General features: G+C 44.8%; 1 protein-coding gene across 1 annotated transcript in view; it reads left to right on the top strand.

Annotated features, from left to right (window-relative positions):
• RCOR1 (REST corepressor 1) overlaps positions 1–19397 on the top strand; it is an 84614-nt gene that overhangs the window by 39909 nt on the left and 25308 nt on the right. Inside the window, exon 3 of the mRNA XM_030481817.1 lies at positions 2215–2298. Within this exon, the coding sequence (XP_030337677.1) occupies positions 2215–2298 (84 nt within the window). The remainder of the gene's footprint in view (positions 1–2214; positions 2299–19397) is intronic.

Below are 19397 nucleotides of genomic sequence, written 5' to 3'. Positions count from 1 at the left end.
CTTGGCTGGTGGTTGCTACCAAGAAGCTGGAGAGAGGCAGAGGGGAAGAAGCTAAGCTGTGGGAATGGGACAGAAGTGGGTCCTGAGGATTGCATACAGAGCCTGCTATCTGCAGGTGGTTCTTTTTCTGGGTGTGAGGCCCAGGGGAGTGGTTGGCCTTGGCTCATAGGGAGGGAATGCGGGGCTGGAAGGAGGTAGCTCCTAATCCAAGACACTCCCTTTGTAAAGGGAGGTCCTGGGTGCCTGGGAGGGGAGCTGCAATGGAGGACAAGGAACACTTTTCACCCATGCTGCTTGGGTGCCATGAGGTCCCACAGCACCTACCTGTGCTGGTCGTCACCTCCCAGGGCGTGCTGCAGTTCACAGCCAGGAATGCTGTGGCGCTCCCTCTGCAATGCCCCAAAGCGTATCTTGGGGTTTTAACAGTGGGAGGTGAGACTTCACCCATCTTGCTGTGAGGAGCTGAGCTAGCGGTGCTCTGCTCCTAGAAGGGGCAGCCGGGCTGGGGAGGAGGCTCAGCCTGCTAAACTAGAAGGAAATGTTTCCCTTTTCCCGACTTAGGTGGGTTTTACTGGTTCAGCGAGCAAGACTGTGGTGAAGCCAGGCTGACAATTTGCCTAGTGTTAATCCTTGCTGGCAGAATTTGGGCATCAGGCTCCTGAACTGCAGTGGGTTACTGGGAGTGTGATGGGATTTTTTTGTTTTCAAGTTGTAATTTGAAATGCAGACACCCTTCGTGTTCTGTGTATAAATCTGGTCTCCACACCCATCTCTCGCCACCAGAGGCTGTTGTCTCTTCTCCTCTTTTTCAGCCTAATGTAGAAAGTAATGGACATGCACAGTGCGCAAAGTATCTTGTATGTGCAGTTACTACTCTTATAAAGAAAAAAACCCCTCAAAAAACCACACTGAACTGTGAAAGATAATCATGGGGTTTGTAATGAAACAAAGTAATTATTAGTTTAATGTGTGTTGCTGACAACTGGTTATTTTTAATACATGCTATTTGCGCTTGAAATTTAATGTTAAAGTATTTTTGTCGTCTAAACCCTGACTGTTGTTAGCTGAGCAGATTTCAGGTTAAAAACAGTAGTCAAACCATGAGCATGCATAGCATTGTAATGTAATTTTGTGTTCCTATATCTTTCCCGACCTGTTTGTTTAAAGCATCATGAAGTGGTGGTGATGTGTCTTAATTGCACAGTGCGGAGAAACTGGCGTTGTGTTGAAATAGTGCATAAAACTTCAGCGTTGTGTGACGTTTTGTAGTGGAAGCAGTGCTGTAGGCACTCATTCATAACAAGACCTGCAAGTTGCTCTCGGCCAGGGCGGGTAGTTGAGCTGGCTGTGTGCGCGCTGACTCAGTGGAGCAAGTTTCTTTCTCTTCTCATCATCCTTCTCTTTTGCTTGCAGCCAAACAGCAGCAGATTCACTAGAACTTACTGTTGAAATGTACCTTAAGGTTGCTTTTTCAAGCTACGTGCAGCAGTTCTTCACTTGAGACTTTCAGAGCTTTCGTGCCAGTCAGGTGTTAGGCTGGTTAAAAACTGACTTGCTTTCTGAATGTGGGCACGTGTATGCAGCATGAGTGTGAATGCACAAGAATTTCTCTGGAGCAGTTGAGCAGAGGACCTGATTCTGACCTGGGGGACCCAGTGTCACCTGTCTGGGCATTCCTGTTTGTCTGGGGGATGGAGGCACAGGAGGGCTGCTGGAGCAGAAGAGGAGGTGTTCAGAAGTGAAATCTGGGAAGTTCATGCTTGTGTCTACCCTGAAGTGTTATTTATCTGAGGTAGACACAAGCACATTAGACATCTAGCTGCACAGTACGGTTTCCTGATGTCAAGGACTTGGAGCTGCTGCCTGAGCCTAGCTCCTCCCTCCTCCCTCTTTCATTTAACGATGGCTGGAAGAAAAATAATCAAGCATGCTGGAAGAGAAACATTAATTAACTTTTAATTTAGATCTAACGTATGCCTCTTGGTGTACTGCATGAAAGTGAGTGTGTGGTATCTGTCATGTTATATAGGGGGTGATGCATTGAAGAAACAAGGAAAAGCCTCAGGTCTGAATGAGAAGATGGGGGTTTTAACTCTGTGGATGTGTTTTGTATCTTGATTAAAAGCTGCTGATGTGTGAGAAGTTGCTTTTATATCCATTTTGCATCTGAAATGGCTTTCTCTGTAACTTGGTTTGTATCTGTTTTTTCTTAAGCCAAACTTGCAAGGCGAAGTCAAGAGAGGGAGAATCTCGGCATGCTGGTCTGGTCACCTAACCAGAATCTGTCTGAAGCAAAATGTAAGTCTCTTCAAATACTTTTATTCACCTCTTTCCTTACATATATCACTGCAAAAATGCAAAGTTGCCAGTTTCAGTAGCGGGGTTATGTCTGTGACCTTTACATTATGATTTGAAATTAATTTGAAAAAAGAAAAGCCTACAAAGCAATCCCCCAGAAGAGTTTCATTCCCCACTGGGCAGCTGCTTAGAGCATCAAATCCATGGAAAGCTGGAAAAATATGAAACACTTTCTTCTTTGCTATGAATTCTTTAAGATACTTATCCATAGGCCTACACCATCTGATTTTTTTTTTTTGCTGCTGGTGCTGCAGAAGATGCCAGAAATAACTGGGGAGAGCAAAATTAAAACTATTTGCGGGGGGAGAAGGGGGAAGAGATATATGGTAATTAGTAGTACCTTTTTCCCCACAAAGACACAAATAAAATCCACATCTGGAGCCCATGGAGGTTTAAATGCCAGAACAATTGCAGTGCCTTGGAATTCCATGTGAGGGCAATTACCAGTGCTCTGTGTGTGTCTGGGAACAAGCCTCAGTGCTGCTGCCAGATGGCAGAACTAGTGTTTGAAAGGTTTGTCTAGCTACAGTTCTCCTCATGAATAAGTAGGACTCCTTGATTAAAGGGCTGCTGTTTGAATGCAGTAACTAAACCTAAGTGCTTTTGGGGGAGGGAGCCAAAAGGAGCTATTTTTGACTTTGTCCTCATACGTTCCTCTCCCCCCCCCCCCCGCTTTGTGATTCTGGGACCCATAATAAGAGTCTTCAGTTGTTTGTGGTGGCACTATTAAGTTGATACCTGATTTTCCCCTAGACCCAAGGGCTAAAATCCATCACAAGACACTTGTGAGGATGTAGTGGCAAATTGTCACCAGAGATGGTGTGCAGACTGGCTCCGTTATGAAGGGGGCTGGCCTCTGTCCTGGTGCGTTTGTTCCACTGAGCAAGTTGCCCCTTAAGTTATAGAAGGGTGATAGTACTGTGATCTACAGGTAAAAAGGGCTTTGCAAGGATCATGTCTGCCTTCTCTCTTGCCAGTGGTGCCTTGTCTGCTCCCTGCTGGCTACTGGATGCTGAACTAAATAAGACTGATGAGGACAGGGGTATATTTGGCACTTATCTACAGCTAGAAATGTCTAAAAGGGTGTAAGAGCAAGAAACTCTTGCTTCCACCAAAAGAAACTACTGTTCATGGGTTTCCTGTGATTCAGAGGATTCCTGTAGCTGCCTCTTAAGTCTTGAAAGTCTTTTGAATCTCAGCTCAGGTTTGGAACGTTTAACTCCTGCTTGATAGGAAATGGATTCCTTAAAGAGGGAAGAAAGAATGGAGGAGGAAAAGGAGGAAAGATAAACAGAACTAAGTAAAATAATCTGTGACTGAATATGCTGTGGCAGTTTGCACAAAAATATGCAAGGATATTGTAGAGAATAAAAAGGATATAGCATCCGCTAAGAAGATGAACCTAAGAGGTAATTAAAAATGTAGTATGACATAGATGAATAAAAACTAGGTGGCAATTGACTGTTTCTGGTACAGTAAAAACATTGGGGAAAACAATACGGATATAAGAAGAGGGGGGCAAGAAGAAATTTCTTAAAGGACTCAATTTTAGTAAGAGTGTAGACTCCTCAGTGACTTCCCCTTACAAAAAAGATGCGGGGGAGGGGGGGAAATACTTCATATGATGCTTGGGAGAGAGAAATATGCTTTTGTGTCATACATGCCACACGGTATTTACTAGGTGCCTAATTGAGATAGAAGGATGGAGTTGTGAAATTCAGCATCTAGTAGTAGTAAAAACAACAAAGGAGCATTGGGAGAAGTGGTTGAGGGGACTTTGGAGTGGCAGGAAAACTCCAGCAGATGGGAGAGGGCAGCTGTGCAGGGAATGAGAGAACAGGGTAAGAGCGTGCTGGTTGGTCATTGCTTTGTCGTGTGTCAGGTTGAGCTGGCACTATTGAAAGGTATCAGTTACTCCTGTCTCTACCTGGTGTTACTTAAAAACAAATCGTGCTGAAGGTAGCTGCTTTTGTTCTTTTTGAGACTGGAAATGATCTGTAGAAATAACTTTATAGCTTTACTGTATTCAGCCAGCTGTTAGGCATTGATTGCATGAGTTTGATTCAATCCACCTCCCTTTCAAAAGAAGGAAACGTCCTCCAAAATACCAGTGCTCTGCAATGGCTGTAGAGCACTTATTTAAATGTATTACAGGCAGAGTTCCCTAATTTTTTTTAGGTTTTTTTTATGGTTTATGATGGAAGAACATCAGGGGACAGGAGGTCTCTTCAGCTGCTCTTGACTTCACTGGCAAGTCTTGGAATTGCTGATACTGAATCCTAGTTAAATGGTTTCCAAAGGGCTATGTAAGAGGACCGATGATGATCAATCAACATTTCCACCAGTGATAGGGGAATTGATATGGAATTCCTGTAGAGAGGAATGGAGGATGAGCCGTAGACTGACAGGATGGTAAAAAAATGAGTGCTACTGGTAGTCTTTTAGAGTGCTTTGGGTCTTTTCCTAACTTGCACTGATGCAGTGCAGTGGGCTTTTAATGACCCAACTGCAGGATTATGAATCACAGTACTGGAAGCTCTGGCCTTCTGCATCAAGGCTGATGTTAAGAAAAAAGTGGCTTGGAGAGCAATTTTGGGGGCACAGTGGGCAGGTAATTCAACAAGGCTTACCTGTGTCTTGCTTGACCCAATGGATGTTGTCTGTGTAAAGAGTGAGGTAGTCACTGGAACTGTTTGCTGCCTCTCTGTACCCAGCAGCACTCAGGAAAATGAACCTCAGGATAGTGTTGAAAAACTGAGAAAAGGATGAAGACGGAAGCTACTGAAATGTACTGAAACGAAGCAAACTCCATCTGCTTAGCTTACTGAAAAGAGACTCAAAGGGGACTACTGTCAATTATTTTCTCAAAGGGAAATCTTGACATAGTAAAAGACATGCATAATACAAATAGATGGCTGCAAACTAAGTCCACATGGACTGAAATGAAATGCCTGAGTGTGTGTGGGTTTTTTTGTGATCGACTGTTGGAAGTTATCCAGGGAAGTGATGGATTCTCTATTTCTTGATGCCTTTTTGTGACGTGTATGTTGTCCTTGGTGGGGGAAATAATTGGCAGTGTGAGATAGCAAGTGGAAGGAGCTGTAGTGCAGGAGGTTGGTGTAACCCCTTGGTTTGTAAGTATTGTGAATCCTAGCTAGCATGTCCATTCTTAATACTGTTGTTCAGGTTGAAGTGTAGGTGAATAAATCCTTGCAACCAGCAGCGTGTTGGTACCTGTGTCTAGTTACTTCCATTTGTACTCCAAAGCCTTTAATCCATCCTGTGCCTGTTCTTGTGGTGAACTCCTTAAGTCACAGGACTTTTATCTCTTCTTCTGGCTGGGGCTCAATGTGAATATGGACATTAGTGCAGCACACGTTAGCTCTCCTCTCAGAGTGAACTGGTAGCTTTTGTGAGCATGACAGTTCTGTGCAGTCAGTGAAACTCTTGGAAGCCACCTCCATTAAAGGCGAATCTGTGCTACAAAATGCTGAGCAGATCTGTGATAATGCTCAGAGCAATGCACGCTGATGGGTTTGGCAGAGGGCTGGCCAAACTGGTAGAGGTTGTGGGAGGGTCCTCTGTAAGCTGCTGAGATGAATCCTGGAAAGACCAGTGTGTCAGCCAAGACCTGTTAGATATCTGCATGCCTGATGTTCCAGGCTCATACAATTAGTTAAAGCTTGTTTGGGTCCCATGTACCCTATATGCAGGAGCAATGTTTTAATCGCTCTGGAGGGACCTTTTGCCTGGATGCCATGAAATGATGGATGTGGTAGAGAAGATTAAAACAAATGAAAGTATGCATGGCACATTGATCACTTTTTATCCTGTGCTTTGTTAACCATTAATCCTGGGTACAAACCACTTACTGCTTTGCCCATATTAATACCAAAGTTGAATGCTGCCAGCATGTTCCATATCAACTGCCAGAGTTCTGCCTCTGAGGGGTTGTCTGCATAGCAGTTGCCAGCATTAGTGAGTATTTCACAAAGTTAGCCCAAAGGCAGAAGCTTGTCCTGTCTCTTTTGAAGAAGAAAGAAATAAATGTTACTGTGCAGTAACTGAACATTTGGACCTGAAATAACTGTGCTTCCCTTCCAGCACACATACCCTGTGTGCTGTGGCTGGTGGTGTACCTCTCTTCCAAAGAGCTTGCTCTCAAAATGAGACTCCTGAGAGGTTCTTTGAGGCCTTGGTGCCACAGAGGACAACTCTTCTGGCTGTGCTGGGATGCTGTCATGGAGGGTGGGGAAGGGAACAGGGAGTGAGGTGGAAGAATGAGGTCTTGAGCAAGGTGACCTTGAGAAGTGGGAACAGCTAGGTGGAAGACAGCATGTGCTCTCTTTGAGTGGCACATAGGGAAGGAGGAGGGAAATAGTGAAAAATGCATTGTAATGATGCTGTGGAAACCCTGCACAGGATAGAGCTGGGCCAGCATGAAGCTATTAATAAAACAGCAGTGCCTCTCTCTGTGCCAAGTACACCAATGGGTGGAACCATAAAAATGACATTGGGTTGGTTTAGAAAAGAGCAAGTGCTGGCATGCTGCAGCTGCCCAGGAACGAGGGATGGAAACCAGGTGAGAGAATAGGATGTGATGATTCTTTTAAGCATCTGCAGTTCAAAGGTGAATTACAAGAGGAGAAACATGTTTTGTTTTGCTAGTGATAAGCTCTGTTTTGACAATAATTTTTCTGCTCTCTTCCTGTCAAGACTACATGTGCCACTAGATAGGAGTTTTGGCTTATCACTGATGTCTTGGTGGGTGTCTCCAGTGGATTTGCAGTTTATGGGATGGCACTGTCCCTTGTAACCATGGGCAGCTGGGTCCACTGGCCTTGCACTGCTGTTTGACCTGATTGTTGACCAGCATACCAACTTTTCATCAGTCCCTTGTTCCATTACCCTGCGGCATCTCTTTCTGTGAGGCTCGAGCTGGCTCCCTGCTTTACATTGTGCCTGCCTTGGTGCACTTAGAATTTAGACAGCCTCCTTCCCCCTACGGAGGGGAGGTAGAAGTGCCAGGGGACATAGAGACAAAGGAATGCCAGAATTCATCATGTGCTTGGCCAAACCCCATGGCTGGGGGGAAAGAGAGGGTCCCTAAATGTGCTGCTAAACCTGATGCTGGGAAGGCAGCAGTGTGCCAGCTGAGACTCTGATGGAGGAAGAAGTGCTGGTTGCTATGGTTACTAAGGATATTAACCCTGTGGTGTCTGGATGGGCAAGGTTTAGTTAACTGTGCCATAGGCTGGGTAATGGTTTGGAAGCTTGTAGCAGTGGTGCTCTACCCTTAGAAGCTACAGGTTGGCATTCAGGATCTCAAAAGCCTATGTCCCAACCAAGTCTGTGTGCCCTGGTCATTAGTGTCTCAACAGCCTTCTTTGGGTGAGAGTGAATTTTGGTAGCTGTCCTCTGCTGTGAAGGTGAGGTAAATCCCAAAATTTTGGGGGGCAGGTTTAAGTGGCCAGGGTCTGTCTCCACAGCTGTAGTTCAAGGGGTAATTATGCATTGAACAGGCTATGATTTTTCCTGGGTTTCCCTTTTAAAGGAGATGTTAAGCCGGCTTGGAAATTGCCTATATCTGAATTTTTCCAGCTCAGAGTGACTGCCAGAGTAAAGGGGAGGAAAATGTTTGTCTACTCAGGTTGGTGAGTGTGTCTGATCATGCTTTGTGTGGCAAGTCTCTGTTTTGAGTATGTAGCTGAGCCATAGCTGTTTAAAGAAGGGCTTCTGCTTGGCCACGTCCTTTCACCCTTGGCTCACTTATTTTGGCCTGTGAATTCTGTGGACATATGACTCCATTAACTATCATCATCAGTGCTCATTTTCCTTGGAGTGTAGGGTGCCTTAGGAATAAATAAATGTGAGTGGAAAACCACAAATGGGAGAGAGTAGACTGGGGATAAGTGTTGATCTTAAAATCTCCCTTTTAGAAAATGAAGCCCCTATTTAACAAGATACATTTAAAATGGAAGGGATTAGTGCTTCACAGTACCCGAGAGCCACCCTTCCCCAGGCAGCAGCAGTGAGGGAGAGGATGTAGTGTTGTGTGTATTCAGCATCAGCAAAGCTGCTTTTTAAGTCCCTCCTCCCCATCATCCTGCAAACAGGATCCTTGAAACAGTTGGAATTGTAGTTTTATTTTTGGTCCCCTCTCCCCTCCAGCCCCTGTTGTTTCTGTGACCTGGTTTATAACACAACCCCACAAAAGCTTGTCTTGGTGCTCAGTGAACGTGCAGCCGCCTTGGTCAGGGGTGGGAATGTGGGAGCAGAAATGGCTGAGTAGTCTCAAACTTAGCTGCAGTTTCTCCTTTGTTTGTCATCTGCTGTGCTAGTTGCTATTGCAATGCTGTGTGGAAATCTCGGAGCAGCTCTTTCATCATTATTGCTGCAGGTTGATATTTCTGGATCCTGAATGCATATTTAAATTAAGATGAGATTTTAACCCTTTCACAGCAGTGGTTTGTATTGGAGCCAAGAAAGCAATTTAGGTTGAAAGGACTAGGGTGTATGTGTTTGGAATGGATTTCAGTGGATTGTGATTTGTTTCTTCTTTGGATTTTTTTTTTTTTTTTTTCTTTCTTTTTCAAAAAGAGCCCGCAAACAAAAAGCCCAAAGGAGAGAATGTATTGAAGAGTATCCAGGGAAAGGATGTCTTATCTAATGTGGCTGCGTTATCCTGAAGGAATTTTTGCTACTGTGCTGGGGGGGGGGCAGTCACCAGTTTCTTCATGTGCCTTGTTCTCTCCTGCCACCTGTTTGTTCCTCCTTTTCACTGCAGTGTGAAACAGGCCTTCCCTGACTGTGTCAAGATGACCCAGTTTGAACACGCCGGCTGCCACGACTGTTGCTGCTGAGGGGATTGAACTAGAGCTGGCGCTAGAAGCAGCTTTTTTCCTAAGAGAAGTTTAGAGATGAGATGACGTGGATGTAATGGAGTGATAATAGCTGTGTTAAGAGTTACCCTGGCAGCGAGCCTTGATCTGAAATAGGTCTGGGAGCAGTCTTAGCCAGCCTGATAGGCGCTGTGTGAGTTGTAGGACCAGTATGACAAGAACTAGCAGGCTGCAGTTACTTGCTGCTTGAACCCAGCCCTGGGATGGGCTGAGTGTGCTCCAGACTTGCTGGTCCTGGTGGGAACGGCAGGCTTAGAGCATTTCAGAAGACTAGGTCATTTTTGCTGACCTCTTCTCTCTTACTGTATCTCTGAGGGAAAAATAAGAAAGATCAGAGAACTGGAGAGTAACTATTTTTTTAACTATTATTTTTTATTTCTTTTTCCCTAGAGCAAGGTCAGTCAGCAAATGCACCAACAAGTGCATGTTTATAGGGATGTGATGGGAGCTGTGTGCGGGCAGGGAGGAGCTCTTATGGAATATGTCCTCCACTGAGGAATGCTTGAGGAGGTCATGGCTGTAACAGCTCGCTGTGGTGAGTTTGTATACTGCTGAGTGTCACCTTTACAGAGGTGCTAGTGCAGGAGGCAGAGCACCTAGGCGTTCTCAAGGACATGTGCCAGAGCTTCCCTCACCATAATGTGTTTGTGGTGGCATTATGTGCTCTAATTAGGAACCACTCCCACTAGTTATTTTTTTCTGTACTCTTATTTTTGCACTTCACATTAAATTACTTTCCCAGTCATGTGCTTCTCGTGTAGGTTCATATTATGGCAGGCCGGTAGTGAATTTTCTAGCACTGCAAGGATTAGTAGTAATACATAATAACTTATCAGTAAGGACTAGGCTTCTAAATCCTGGCTAAAAGTCGTGACCATCTACCACTGGTACCCCAGGATCTAGTTAGTGGCATTGGTGGCTTTTCTGCTATCTCTTAGGATCAGCCTTGAAGGCTGAGGGTCCTGTATGTAATCCATGTTTCAGGATGTGCTGTGTTAATCTGTAACTTGACACACCCCCCCCCCCGCCCCCCAATTGACTTAATTTGTATGTGTCCACATAATACTGATACTTTGGTTTAGCAGCTATTAAAGAATATGTTGTCCAAGATCTGGCTGTGTCAGCTTGTTATCTTTCTGTATGGGCTTCTTGGAATGGTCAAAAACATTTCTTTGTACCTCTTTGGTTTCAGACCAGAGTAGGTTTCTAGGAAGCAATCAAGTGCAAGAATGGATGTATTGTGTGTTAGTGTCTCCTGAAGGCTGGCCTGCCTACAGTAGGGCAATGCGTGTGAGTTTGACTGAAAGTAGCTTCTGATTTTCAGTGGAGAAAGGGCTCTTCACCTACACCTTGTTGCCCAGGTTCTCATGTTATGTGAGGTAAGGCATCAGGAATTTCATGAACTGCTGCACCTTAGCCGGTAGTAGGTGCTTATTTATGTTGCCTTAGTTCACGGTCTGCCTTATTAAGTGATTAAGCAGCTGCTTATCACACTGCCAAACTGTTCTTGCAGGAAGCAGGAACAGAAACTTGCAGGAGAGGGATTGAGCAGACAGCTGGGGGACAGAGCCACAACCACTGTCAAGATAGGCTGTGTTCTTCAGGTTGTGCAGCACTATGTGCATTGGAAGTCTTTTCAAAACAGGTTCGAGACCTAATTTTTTCGTTCTTGACACCCAGATGTAATAGTGCAATGAGTGGAGTTGTGGGAAGGCCCTTGCCCTCTCAGAAGGGGCCAGGCCCAAACATCTGAAAATAAGTTTTTAACTGTGCATGTAGAAGGAACAAAAGCATGTCGGTAATATTTCAGAAAATACAACTGAAGGATTAGTTTTCCTCCAACATCAAGCTGCCTTCACTTAGTCCGTATCATTCTTCATCTAATTTTACAGGAAGCAAGTTTCATGTGACTTGTTCATGAGTGCAGAGGTCACCTGGGTTGCTGAGACTGTTATTATGTTATTCATAGCTCAGTTTGGAAGTGAGGGGCTGGCTGCAAAAAATACTGAAATAGTAAGTGGTGCTTTTGTGACCTGACAACTCGCTGTTCAGGATCACTGGGTTCTCCTGTTCTAGCTGCTGAGGAGCTGGTTGTGGGCAATTACACCTGGAGGCTCTCTCCCTGCCAGGGAGCAGCTGCTGGCTCTCAGCACATTTGCCAAGGGCAGCTCCTTTGTGTCTCTGACTTGCCTCCTTCCTTTTGCTGCCCGCTGGCTTGCCTGATGCTTCTTTTCGGCCCAAGTGACATCCTTCAAGGAGGTAGCTAGGGGACAAATTGATCATTTCTTTTGCTTTTGTGTCCATTATAAAAGGGGTCAGCATGGCTTCTACTCTCTTGTCACAGGCTTTATTATCGGTAACAATAATAATGAGCTGTAATTTAACCTGATGGCTATTCTGCTCCCACTCACCCCTTGTGTGTGTGCCCTCATGCTGCACAAAGACTTCGTGTTGTGGGGAAGCGAAGTTATCGATGCTGTTTAGGAAGCCTGACGCTGATACAGTTCTATTAGTTTGCATTCCTACTACAACAGGGAATATAACAGTTCTGGTTTAGACAGGAGCTTTCAAAATCTTTTGGAGGGTGGAAAATTGACCTTGGGGAAGGTTTCACCCTGTTTTAGAGGGGTTTGAGTCTAGATATTCCTTGGCGGCTTCTGGAGCTGGTTGAGAGCAGGTTCCTTAGCTAAACTTTATGGTAGTCTGTGCTATTTTGCAGACTTAGAATTTTAGCAATATATGGCATGATGTGGGTGAAGAACTGAGACTGTTCCTAGGTAGAGTACCGGAGCCTCATATCAGACTGCTGTTAGTCTGAATCTGTGGTCTCCCATGCTGGCTCTGTCATCGGTTTGTGTCAAATGGTATTTTTTGGTGAATTTGGCTTTTGGAAAGATGCACTGGATCAGGCATTCTCAAGGATGGCAAGAAATAATAATCTCCAGAAGAAAATTGTGCGAGGCAGGTTTCTTCTAATCCAAGTTATCTCCTGCACTGAGCCATCAGATCAAATATATATATATATTTTTTTAATATTCTTCTCCTTGTTATAACGGTATCAATAATGTTGCTACTTGCATTGCTTGGGCATGTAGTTAAAGTATATAATCCAAGGTTGTAACCTCTCAGTAGAGTTAACTCTAGCCATGGTTTGACAGCAGAATAAATCTGGCTTTAGGGCTTCTCAGGCTGAATTGAGAGCACTGTGCTGAATAATGCAAAGAATATAGCATTCTGCTATAAACTCACTTTGTTGTTCAGGCACGTGCTCTGTGCATTTATCCTGTCAGTAGCTTCCTGTCTATGTCTTGGAAAGTCATACTCAGGAATGGGTATTCCTTCCCTTCCAGAAGCTAATGTGTACTGGTCTTGTGTTCTTCCATGTGCTCCAAACCCAGTATCAAGTGCTCTGGATGATTACATTTAATACAGCTCAGTACCTGTGTCTAATTTAGGATCAGATTTTCGCTGCTGAATGATAGCCATGCTCAGGTCCTGTATGGTCACAGATTAGGTCCCTGAGTGATCTGATGTGGCTCTGTCTATTCTGTGCTGGGTCACAGAGGTGGTGTTTCCTCTTTGCTACTCCCTGTCAGATCTCCCTTGTTCTCTTCTATAGTACATATGGAGACATCTGGGCTCATGGTGCCCAGGGCTCTGTAGATACAGAAGCCTGTGTCCTTCCATAAAGAAGTGGCATTTGGTGATATGGCAGAGCAAATTTCTGGCCGAAGGTTAAATGTGATGGACATATAAGAAACAGTCTTTCTTCCCATAGGGTCTTTCATGGATGCCTTTACAATGGGTGTACACATAGCCTTTCAGAGGGAGAACAGCAGCAGTGTCAGAGAGCAAGAGAGCATCAGCTGGCTGGCTTCCCTTATAGTAAAGGAAAAGCAACATCCACAGTACAGTGCAGTGTTGAGCCTCTTCTTGATGTGATAGTGTCAGCTGAGCGTGCAACTTTAGGAATGAGCATATGTGGGTAAAAACTTTAAAAGTAATGTGTCTATTAGCAAAAGGTCTGTCCTGGTAAACAGTTTAAAATAGTTTTGGCAAGCCACAAAAACTGTGCTAATTTGTCAATACACCTGTCTGCAGTACAGCCTTCTTGCTGGTAGAGCAAAATGTAAAGGCAGATGCGTCAGGTCTTTAACCATCGCTGGTGTTTCAACTTTGGACTTGCCCTTAGATGCAGGCCATGCAAAGAGCAGTATTAAAGACAATAAAAGGGGGAAGTAGAAATATGGTGTTTCTTTTCTATCTTATTACTGTGTACTGCTTGGGTAGGGACTGATTGCCTTTGTGCGGTAAAGAAAGCTTTTGGTAGGTATGAGGGCTTTTAAAAGGGATAAATCTCCTCGCAGTGGGTCACTCCATTTTATTCCTTGTTTTATGCTCTCTGAAGCTGCAGTTTTCAGGCCCCAGGTGTGGTTCCATGAGCAACTCTTTCCTCACTGGTGCTAGCTGACACAGCCATGCCTGTTCCTGCCTGCCTGCTCATCCCTGCCACTGTGCTGTGCTGGGGCAAGGAATGAGTTGCGCTTCTGGCTGAGCCAATCTCATCCCTCGCTGGCACTAGGAGGGCTTGTCTCTTCTCAAGCTTATGTAACCTCCCAGAAAAATGATTTTTTTATGGTGTTGAACCATATAGAATGTGTAAAGCTATTTTATGAATAGCTGCTGCTTCTTTGGTGGTGGTCAGCTGTTCAGTGCCTTGAGTGGCTCCAGAGCTAGTGCAAGAGAAGGGGACAGCCTGCGTAGCCGTGGTTGGTGATAGGAGGGTCTGGTAGGTAAGGGCATCTCACCTACCTACTTTCAACCACCACCACTCAGTGCTTGTCTGGCTTCAGTGCCACTTGGGCGAGGGGCCTGACACAGCAGGCAAGGGTTGGTTTCTTTTCAGGTGGAACCAATCCGGCTCCCTGTGGGTCGAGGCAAATATTTGTGCTTCCAGGTGGAAAGAGGTGGCTTGTGGCTAGGGGTGCTTAACCTGGCTGTGCTGCCAAAGGAGACTTCTGATGCAGTGGAACCCTACAGTCCTTGGTACATGGACAAGAGATGATACATGGGGAGGTAAGTGGGTGGGAGATGGAGATATACTGTGGAGTCCTGTGACTCAAGGTACTCTGCCCTGCTGCAGGGTATTTTCTCTTGCTCCTATTCAAGTAAGCTTCTCCTCATAAGGTTTGCTTTCATTGCCTTGCAGTTGCATCCAGAATTTTCTCTCACCTGCTGCAGAGGCAGTGGAGTTGAGGCCTAAATCCTCTCATGCCTTCAGTTGCATGAAGTGATATTTTTTTTTTTTTTTTTTTTACATAGCTTTTGTGTCTGTGTAACTAGCACTCTCTGTTCCTATAAACAGTGTGAAAGAAGGCTGTATGCCGGCCTAGGTGGGTGCTGCACATGGCTGTGCTCTGGTTCACTCCTCTCCTGCCTGTGACATGCATCACATCTTGCCAAGAAGAGGAAATAGCTTTTCCAAGGCGGAAGACTCTTTTTAAATAGCAGGGTTTTATTTTATTTTAAGTGATTTTTGCCCAGAAAAAGTGGTCAAGCCATGTTGCTTTGATCTCTCTCTGCTCCCCCTGCCTTCTGTTACAGCTGGTTTAGTGAGACCCTTGTCCAAACTCTTGTGCTTTCAGCAGCCTCCTCTCCCGTGCTGGCACCACGAGGTGGCAGGATTGTTCCACCGATGCTGTGAGGGCGGTGGGACGGCAATGCAGCTGCTCGGTTTTATAGCCGAGGCGAAAACTGTGCTTACTTGTTTATATATCATCATAGTTGTGTTTTGAAATTTGGAAGAATTTCACATGTATGTGTCTAATCCATGCTCCTTATATTCTTCATGCAACATTGGTTTGTTCTGTGTCTTGACTTTTATTTTTGCCCTTTTTTTCTTTTTTTTTTCCCCTCAAGGATGATGGAGGGGAGGGGGAGATGTATAGCAACATCCAGAATTCCTCACAGGTTCCAGCATTGATCAAACCCTGGGAAGCACATTATTGAGCCTGTGAAGGATGCTGCTTTTGTCCTCATTTCACCCCGTTCTGTCAGGCTATTGCATCACGTAATATGCAAAGTGTTCAGAGCTCCTGCAGTACCCCAGTAATAGGGGTGAACTGAGGTTGCAGCAACAGCTCTACCTCTGCATTCCTGTTGCTTTCTATAGGCTTTAGCACACTTGCTTCTGCTGCAAACCTTCCTTGGGGTCACTGAGTCCAGTAAACATGTTGTGATGCTTGTGGGGTCATACAGAAGCAATTTGGATGGGGGGGGGAGGGGGAGAAGTTTTCCCAAAAGACCCACTTGCAGAGATCGTTTGATCTAATCAAATGGTGATGAGGGGAGAAATTGCTTTCAGGCATTTCTTTTTTCAGAGTTCTCCCACCCCCCCTGAAATTAATGTCCCTGTTTTATATCTCTCAACTCAGTGTTCTAGGATGCGGGGCTGAAAATCAGCAATGCAGTTGTTTGCTCTTGTCCCTCCTTCTCTCTGTCAGCAAAGAGGGTCCCCTTTCTTTCGCCTCTGGTGAGGAATTCTTGCAGGAAGATGGTTAGCAGAAGAAAAGGGTGTATGAGAAAGATTACTGGAAGTAATACCACAAAATTCAGGGGGTTGATGGCACCATTTTGGTCAGAAACTCCTCTCTAGATGACAAGGGGGGATGAATCTTTCTGTGCTTCGTTTCCCACTTCTTTCCATTTCCCTTGTCTCTTGGTGTGTGTACGCTACGTCTGGGGTCCCTTGGTCATCTCATTGTGGACCTGACTTCTTGTATTAGGAAGAGGTGTTTTGGGTGGACAGAGGATCCTGCTCACCTCCACACAGCTAAAATGCATGCAAGAGAAGAAATGTAGCCAAATAGGTAAAGAAATACCAGTTTATGATTCTCTTTTATGTCCCTTCCCCCCCATCTGGTTTCTAGTAGCAACAAGAGCCTTCACAGAAGCAATGCATCTCTTATGTCACACGACTGCCTCAATTCAAGTATTGTTGTCTTTTTGGCCTGAAGTATCTTTCCAGCATAGAGGAGCGAGTTGGATGGAAGCGGAGGATGCTCCTGTCTGCCCTGTTTGGGGAGAAGTTATGCTGGTAGAAGAAATGAATGGTGGCGTAGTTGATGCTGAGGGAAATGGGATGGGATTGCTTTGCTCTTGCTTATTCTCTTCTGGAAGTGGCTAAGAGCTATGCTGGCAAACTGTTTCTTGTGGTGTAAGCAGGGCTCTGCCCCAGGCTCTTCTGGCTCTGAACTCTGATGTCTAAACAGATTGCTGGGTTACATGCTGAGCGTGACTGAATGGCACTGAAGTGCAGTGGAGCAGAATTTCACATGCCCACTGCACTGGGCTTGCTACACTGGGCTTGCTCAAGGTGCATGGGGAAGGCAGAAATGGAAGAGGGCATGCATTTATCTGGTGTGGCATGTGAAGCATTAAGCTTGTGGCAATTCTGGGCTCTAATGGTATGGGAGACTAAAGGGATTCTGTGACTCAGCTGGTGCCATGCTCTTTCTTGCTCACTTCATACAGAGGGGGATGGTAAAGAGAGAGCAGTCAGAAGGATTGCTCAAGGGACTGTCATACCTCTCAGATGGTGCAAGCATCAAAACGAGGAAACCTGCAATTAGCCAAGAAATGACAAGCAAAATGGGCTAGATTCAGTAAGCAGTCAGGGAACAAGCCAAGAGTAGAGTACAATAGTGTACTCCTTGTCCTTCATCTATGAACACTCTTTTAGCGTATAGAAGGAGCATTGCTGTGTGCTCGTGGTCGGTTTACTGCCTTACTGCCTTTTTCTTACTTTTCTCTTTCTCCACTGTAACATTGAGGGGTTGCAGACCCCACCATGACAAGAAAAGCATCCTGCCTCCTTTCATGGTCTTATCAGTTACAGTCTACTGTTTGGCTTTGTGGTATATTGACTTGATTCAAGAGAAATTCTGTTGATACTGATATGTAGGGACCTTGCTAATGTTCTTGCTCAGAAGAGAAAATGCTGTAATTTTTCTTTTTTTTTCTTTTTTTTGTGGGGTGGAGGGTGTTGGGAAGCAAGGGGGAGGAAGTATATTTTCGTATAGCATCTGGTATAAGAAACGTATGCTGGAAAGGAGAACAGCCTCATCTCTTCTCTGTATATATTAAAAGATAAGATGCTGAAGTCAAATCAGGAATGGTAGATCTTTCCACAGCGAAAGCGAGCTAGTTAATGCAGCAGTACTTAGCATTCAAGAGCTTAATTCAGCCTTGGTCTTAGGAGAATTCAACTCCTTTCCCTCCCCCTTCCTTCACCTCGCCCGTAGACAAAATAGATAACACTGCATGTGCAATACCTGTCTGAAGGAAGCTGAGAGCATTTAGTTGAAGTACAGGGAAATGTTGCAGTTAGGGTTCCCTGGCAGCTGTTGGTTTTGGTGTGGTTATAAAGTCTGGGAGCATCTGAAGTTGCTCTTCTGACTATGTGCTACTGATGTTCCCCGTTCTATTTGGCCTGTGGAGGGGAGGGATGGTGCGTAGGGAGGAGTCAGTTCCATTCTCTGTTCCATTTCCCCTGTGTGGTCATCCTGCATCATGTTCTTTTGTTCTTTCCTTGGAATGTGTTTTTGCAAGTTGTAGGGGGTTGGGGTTTTTTTTTATTTTCATATGTGTGGTGTTTTTGTTTTCTTTTTTCCATGGCAAAGCTGATTTCTGAGGTTCCTACACTTTGGTAACCCTAGGATGTTTTATTAGGTAATGCAGTGATTTCAGCCAAAGAAGTTTCTATCACTGTCCCAGTCACCTCCGCTGTCTGTGCAACTGTTTTGCTTGCCTTGTGCAAGAAAAGGTGGTTTGCAAGATGGGATGGTTTTCATCCCAGTTCAGCATGGTCATTAGAATCAATTTGTTTACTTAAAGGCAGATGTGCCTGTGCTGCAGGGGTGCAAATGAATGGTGGTGATTACACCTTTCTCCAAAGGGCTAATAAAACTTTTACTGAATGTATCCAGAACACGGTCCAACAAACAGGCTTGTCAGCCCCTTCGAAGTCCCCATTATATGCAGGTGGGAGCTTGGAAGAGCAGTGGAGTGTCCTTGCTAAGGTGGAACTGTGCCTGTATTTACTGCGTGTTCTTCTCCTGCCATGTGTGCCTGTATTAACATTCTCATGCATTTTTCCAAGGCACTTAACCCTTTTTTGTAACACTTTTTTGTAAAAATTAAATAATGCATCTCCTTTCCAAATGAAGGGCTGACACTGGTATCACATGTCATTGTCTAGTAAGATGGGATGTCTACTTCAGGTACCTAGATTTAATTTCTTTGTGTTGATGACAAGGTGGAAATAAGAGGCTGGTGCTCTCCTGTTGTGCATTTTCTGATCTGTCCTCTTTGTTTTCTCAATATCTTTTGATTTCATTGCTTAATTTGCTCAGCTGAAGGAAGACTTAAGGAGTGTCCAGGCTTGAAGGAAAAGCTTTAAGAAATGCCATGCTATTAGAGACCAGAAACCCCATGCTAGAGTCCATAAAGGCAGAAAACGTGGGAGAAGCACCTTTGAGAGCTGAAGTTATTTGTGAGGCCCAAACCATGGGAGATGTGGCTTCCTTAGCTGCAATGTGCACAGAACCATTTTCTTCTGAAGGTGCTCAGCCCAGGAATTTCCTTGCATCCCTCCCTGGGTATCTGCAGAGAAGGAAGCAGGAATGATTTTTGAGTTGAGTGACTTGTCTCGAGCTCATTCTTCTCCCAGTGTTGGACAATTCTAGCTGTGTGTATCAGTTCTGCCGTGGTGAGTGTATTGAAGATACAGCATGTTGATGATCCTACAGACAACCAATGCTTCCAGCGTCTTCCACTCCATTAGGTGAAGTAGGAGTCTCACCTTTTAGTTTGTACATTTAATTTTTTTCTCTAAGGGTGATGTTATCCTTACAGTGCATTTAATAATGACCACGCACAAGGGCACAGACTTCAGAACTCCACCATTGGTACAGACTTTGATCCAGTCTTCTCAAATGTGCGTTGCTGGATATAATGTAATCTCAGTCTCTCATACTGAAAGAGACATTTGGGTTTTAGTCCTATCTATACAAAATATAACTCCTCAGGGCATCTTCACGTTGTAAAGGTTAAAAGCTCATGGGGGCCTAATAATAC

Source organism: Strigops habroptila, chromosome 4, assembly GCF_004027225.2.
Source record: "Strigops habroptila isolate Jane chromosome 4, bStrHab1.2.pri, whole genome shotgun sequence".
Lineage (NCBI taxonomy): Eukaryota > Metazoa > Chordata > Aves > Psittaciformes > Psittacidae > Strigops > Strigops habroptila.
Note: the sequence above shows the minus strand (reverse complement) of the source record. Positions and strands in the feature narration are given on the sequence as shown.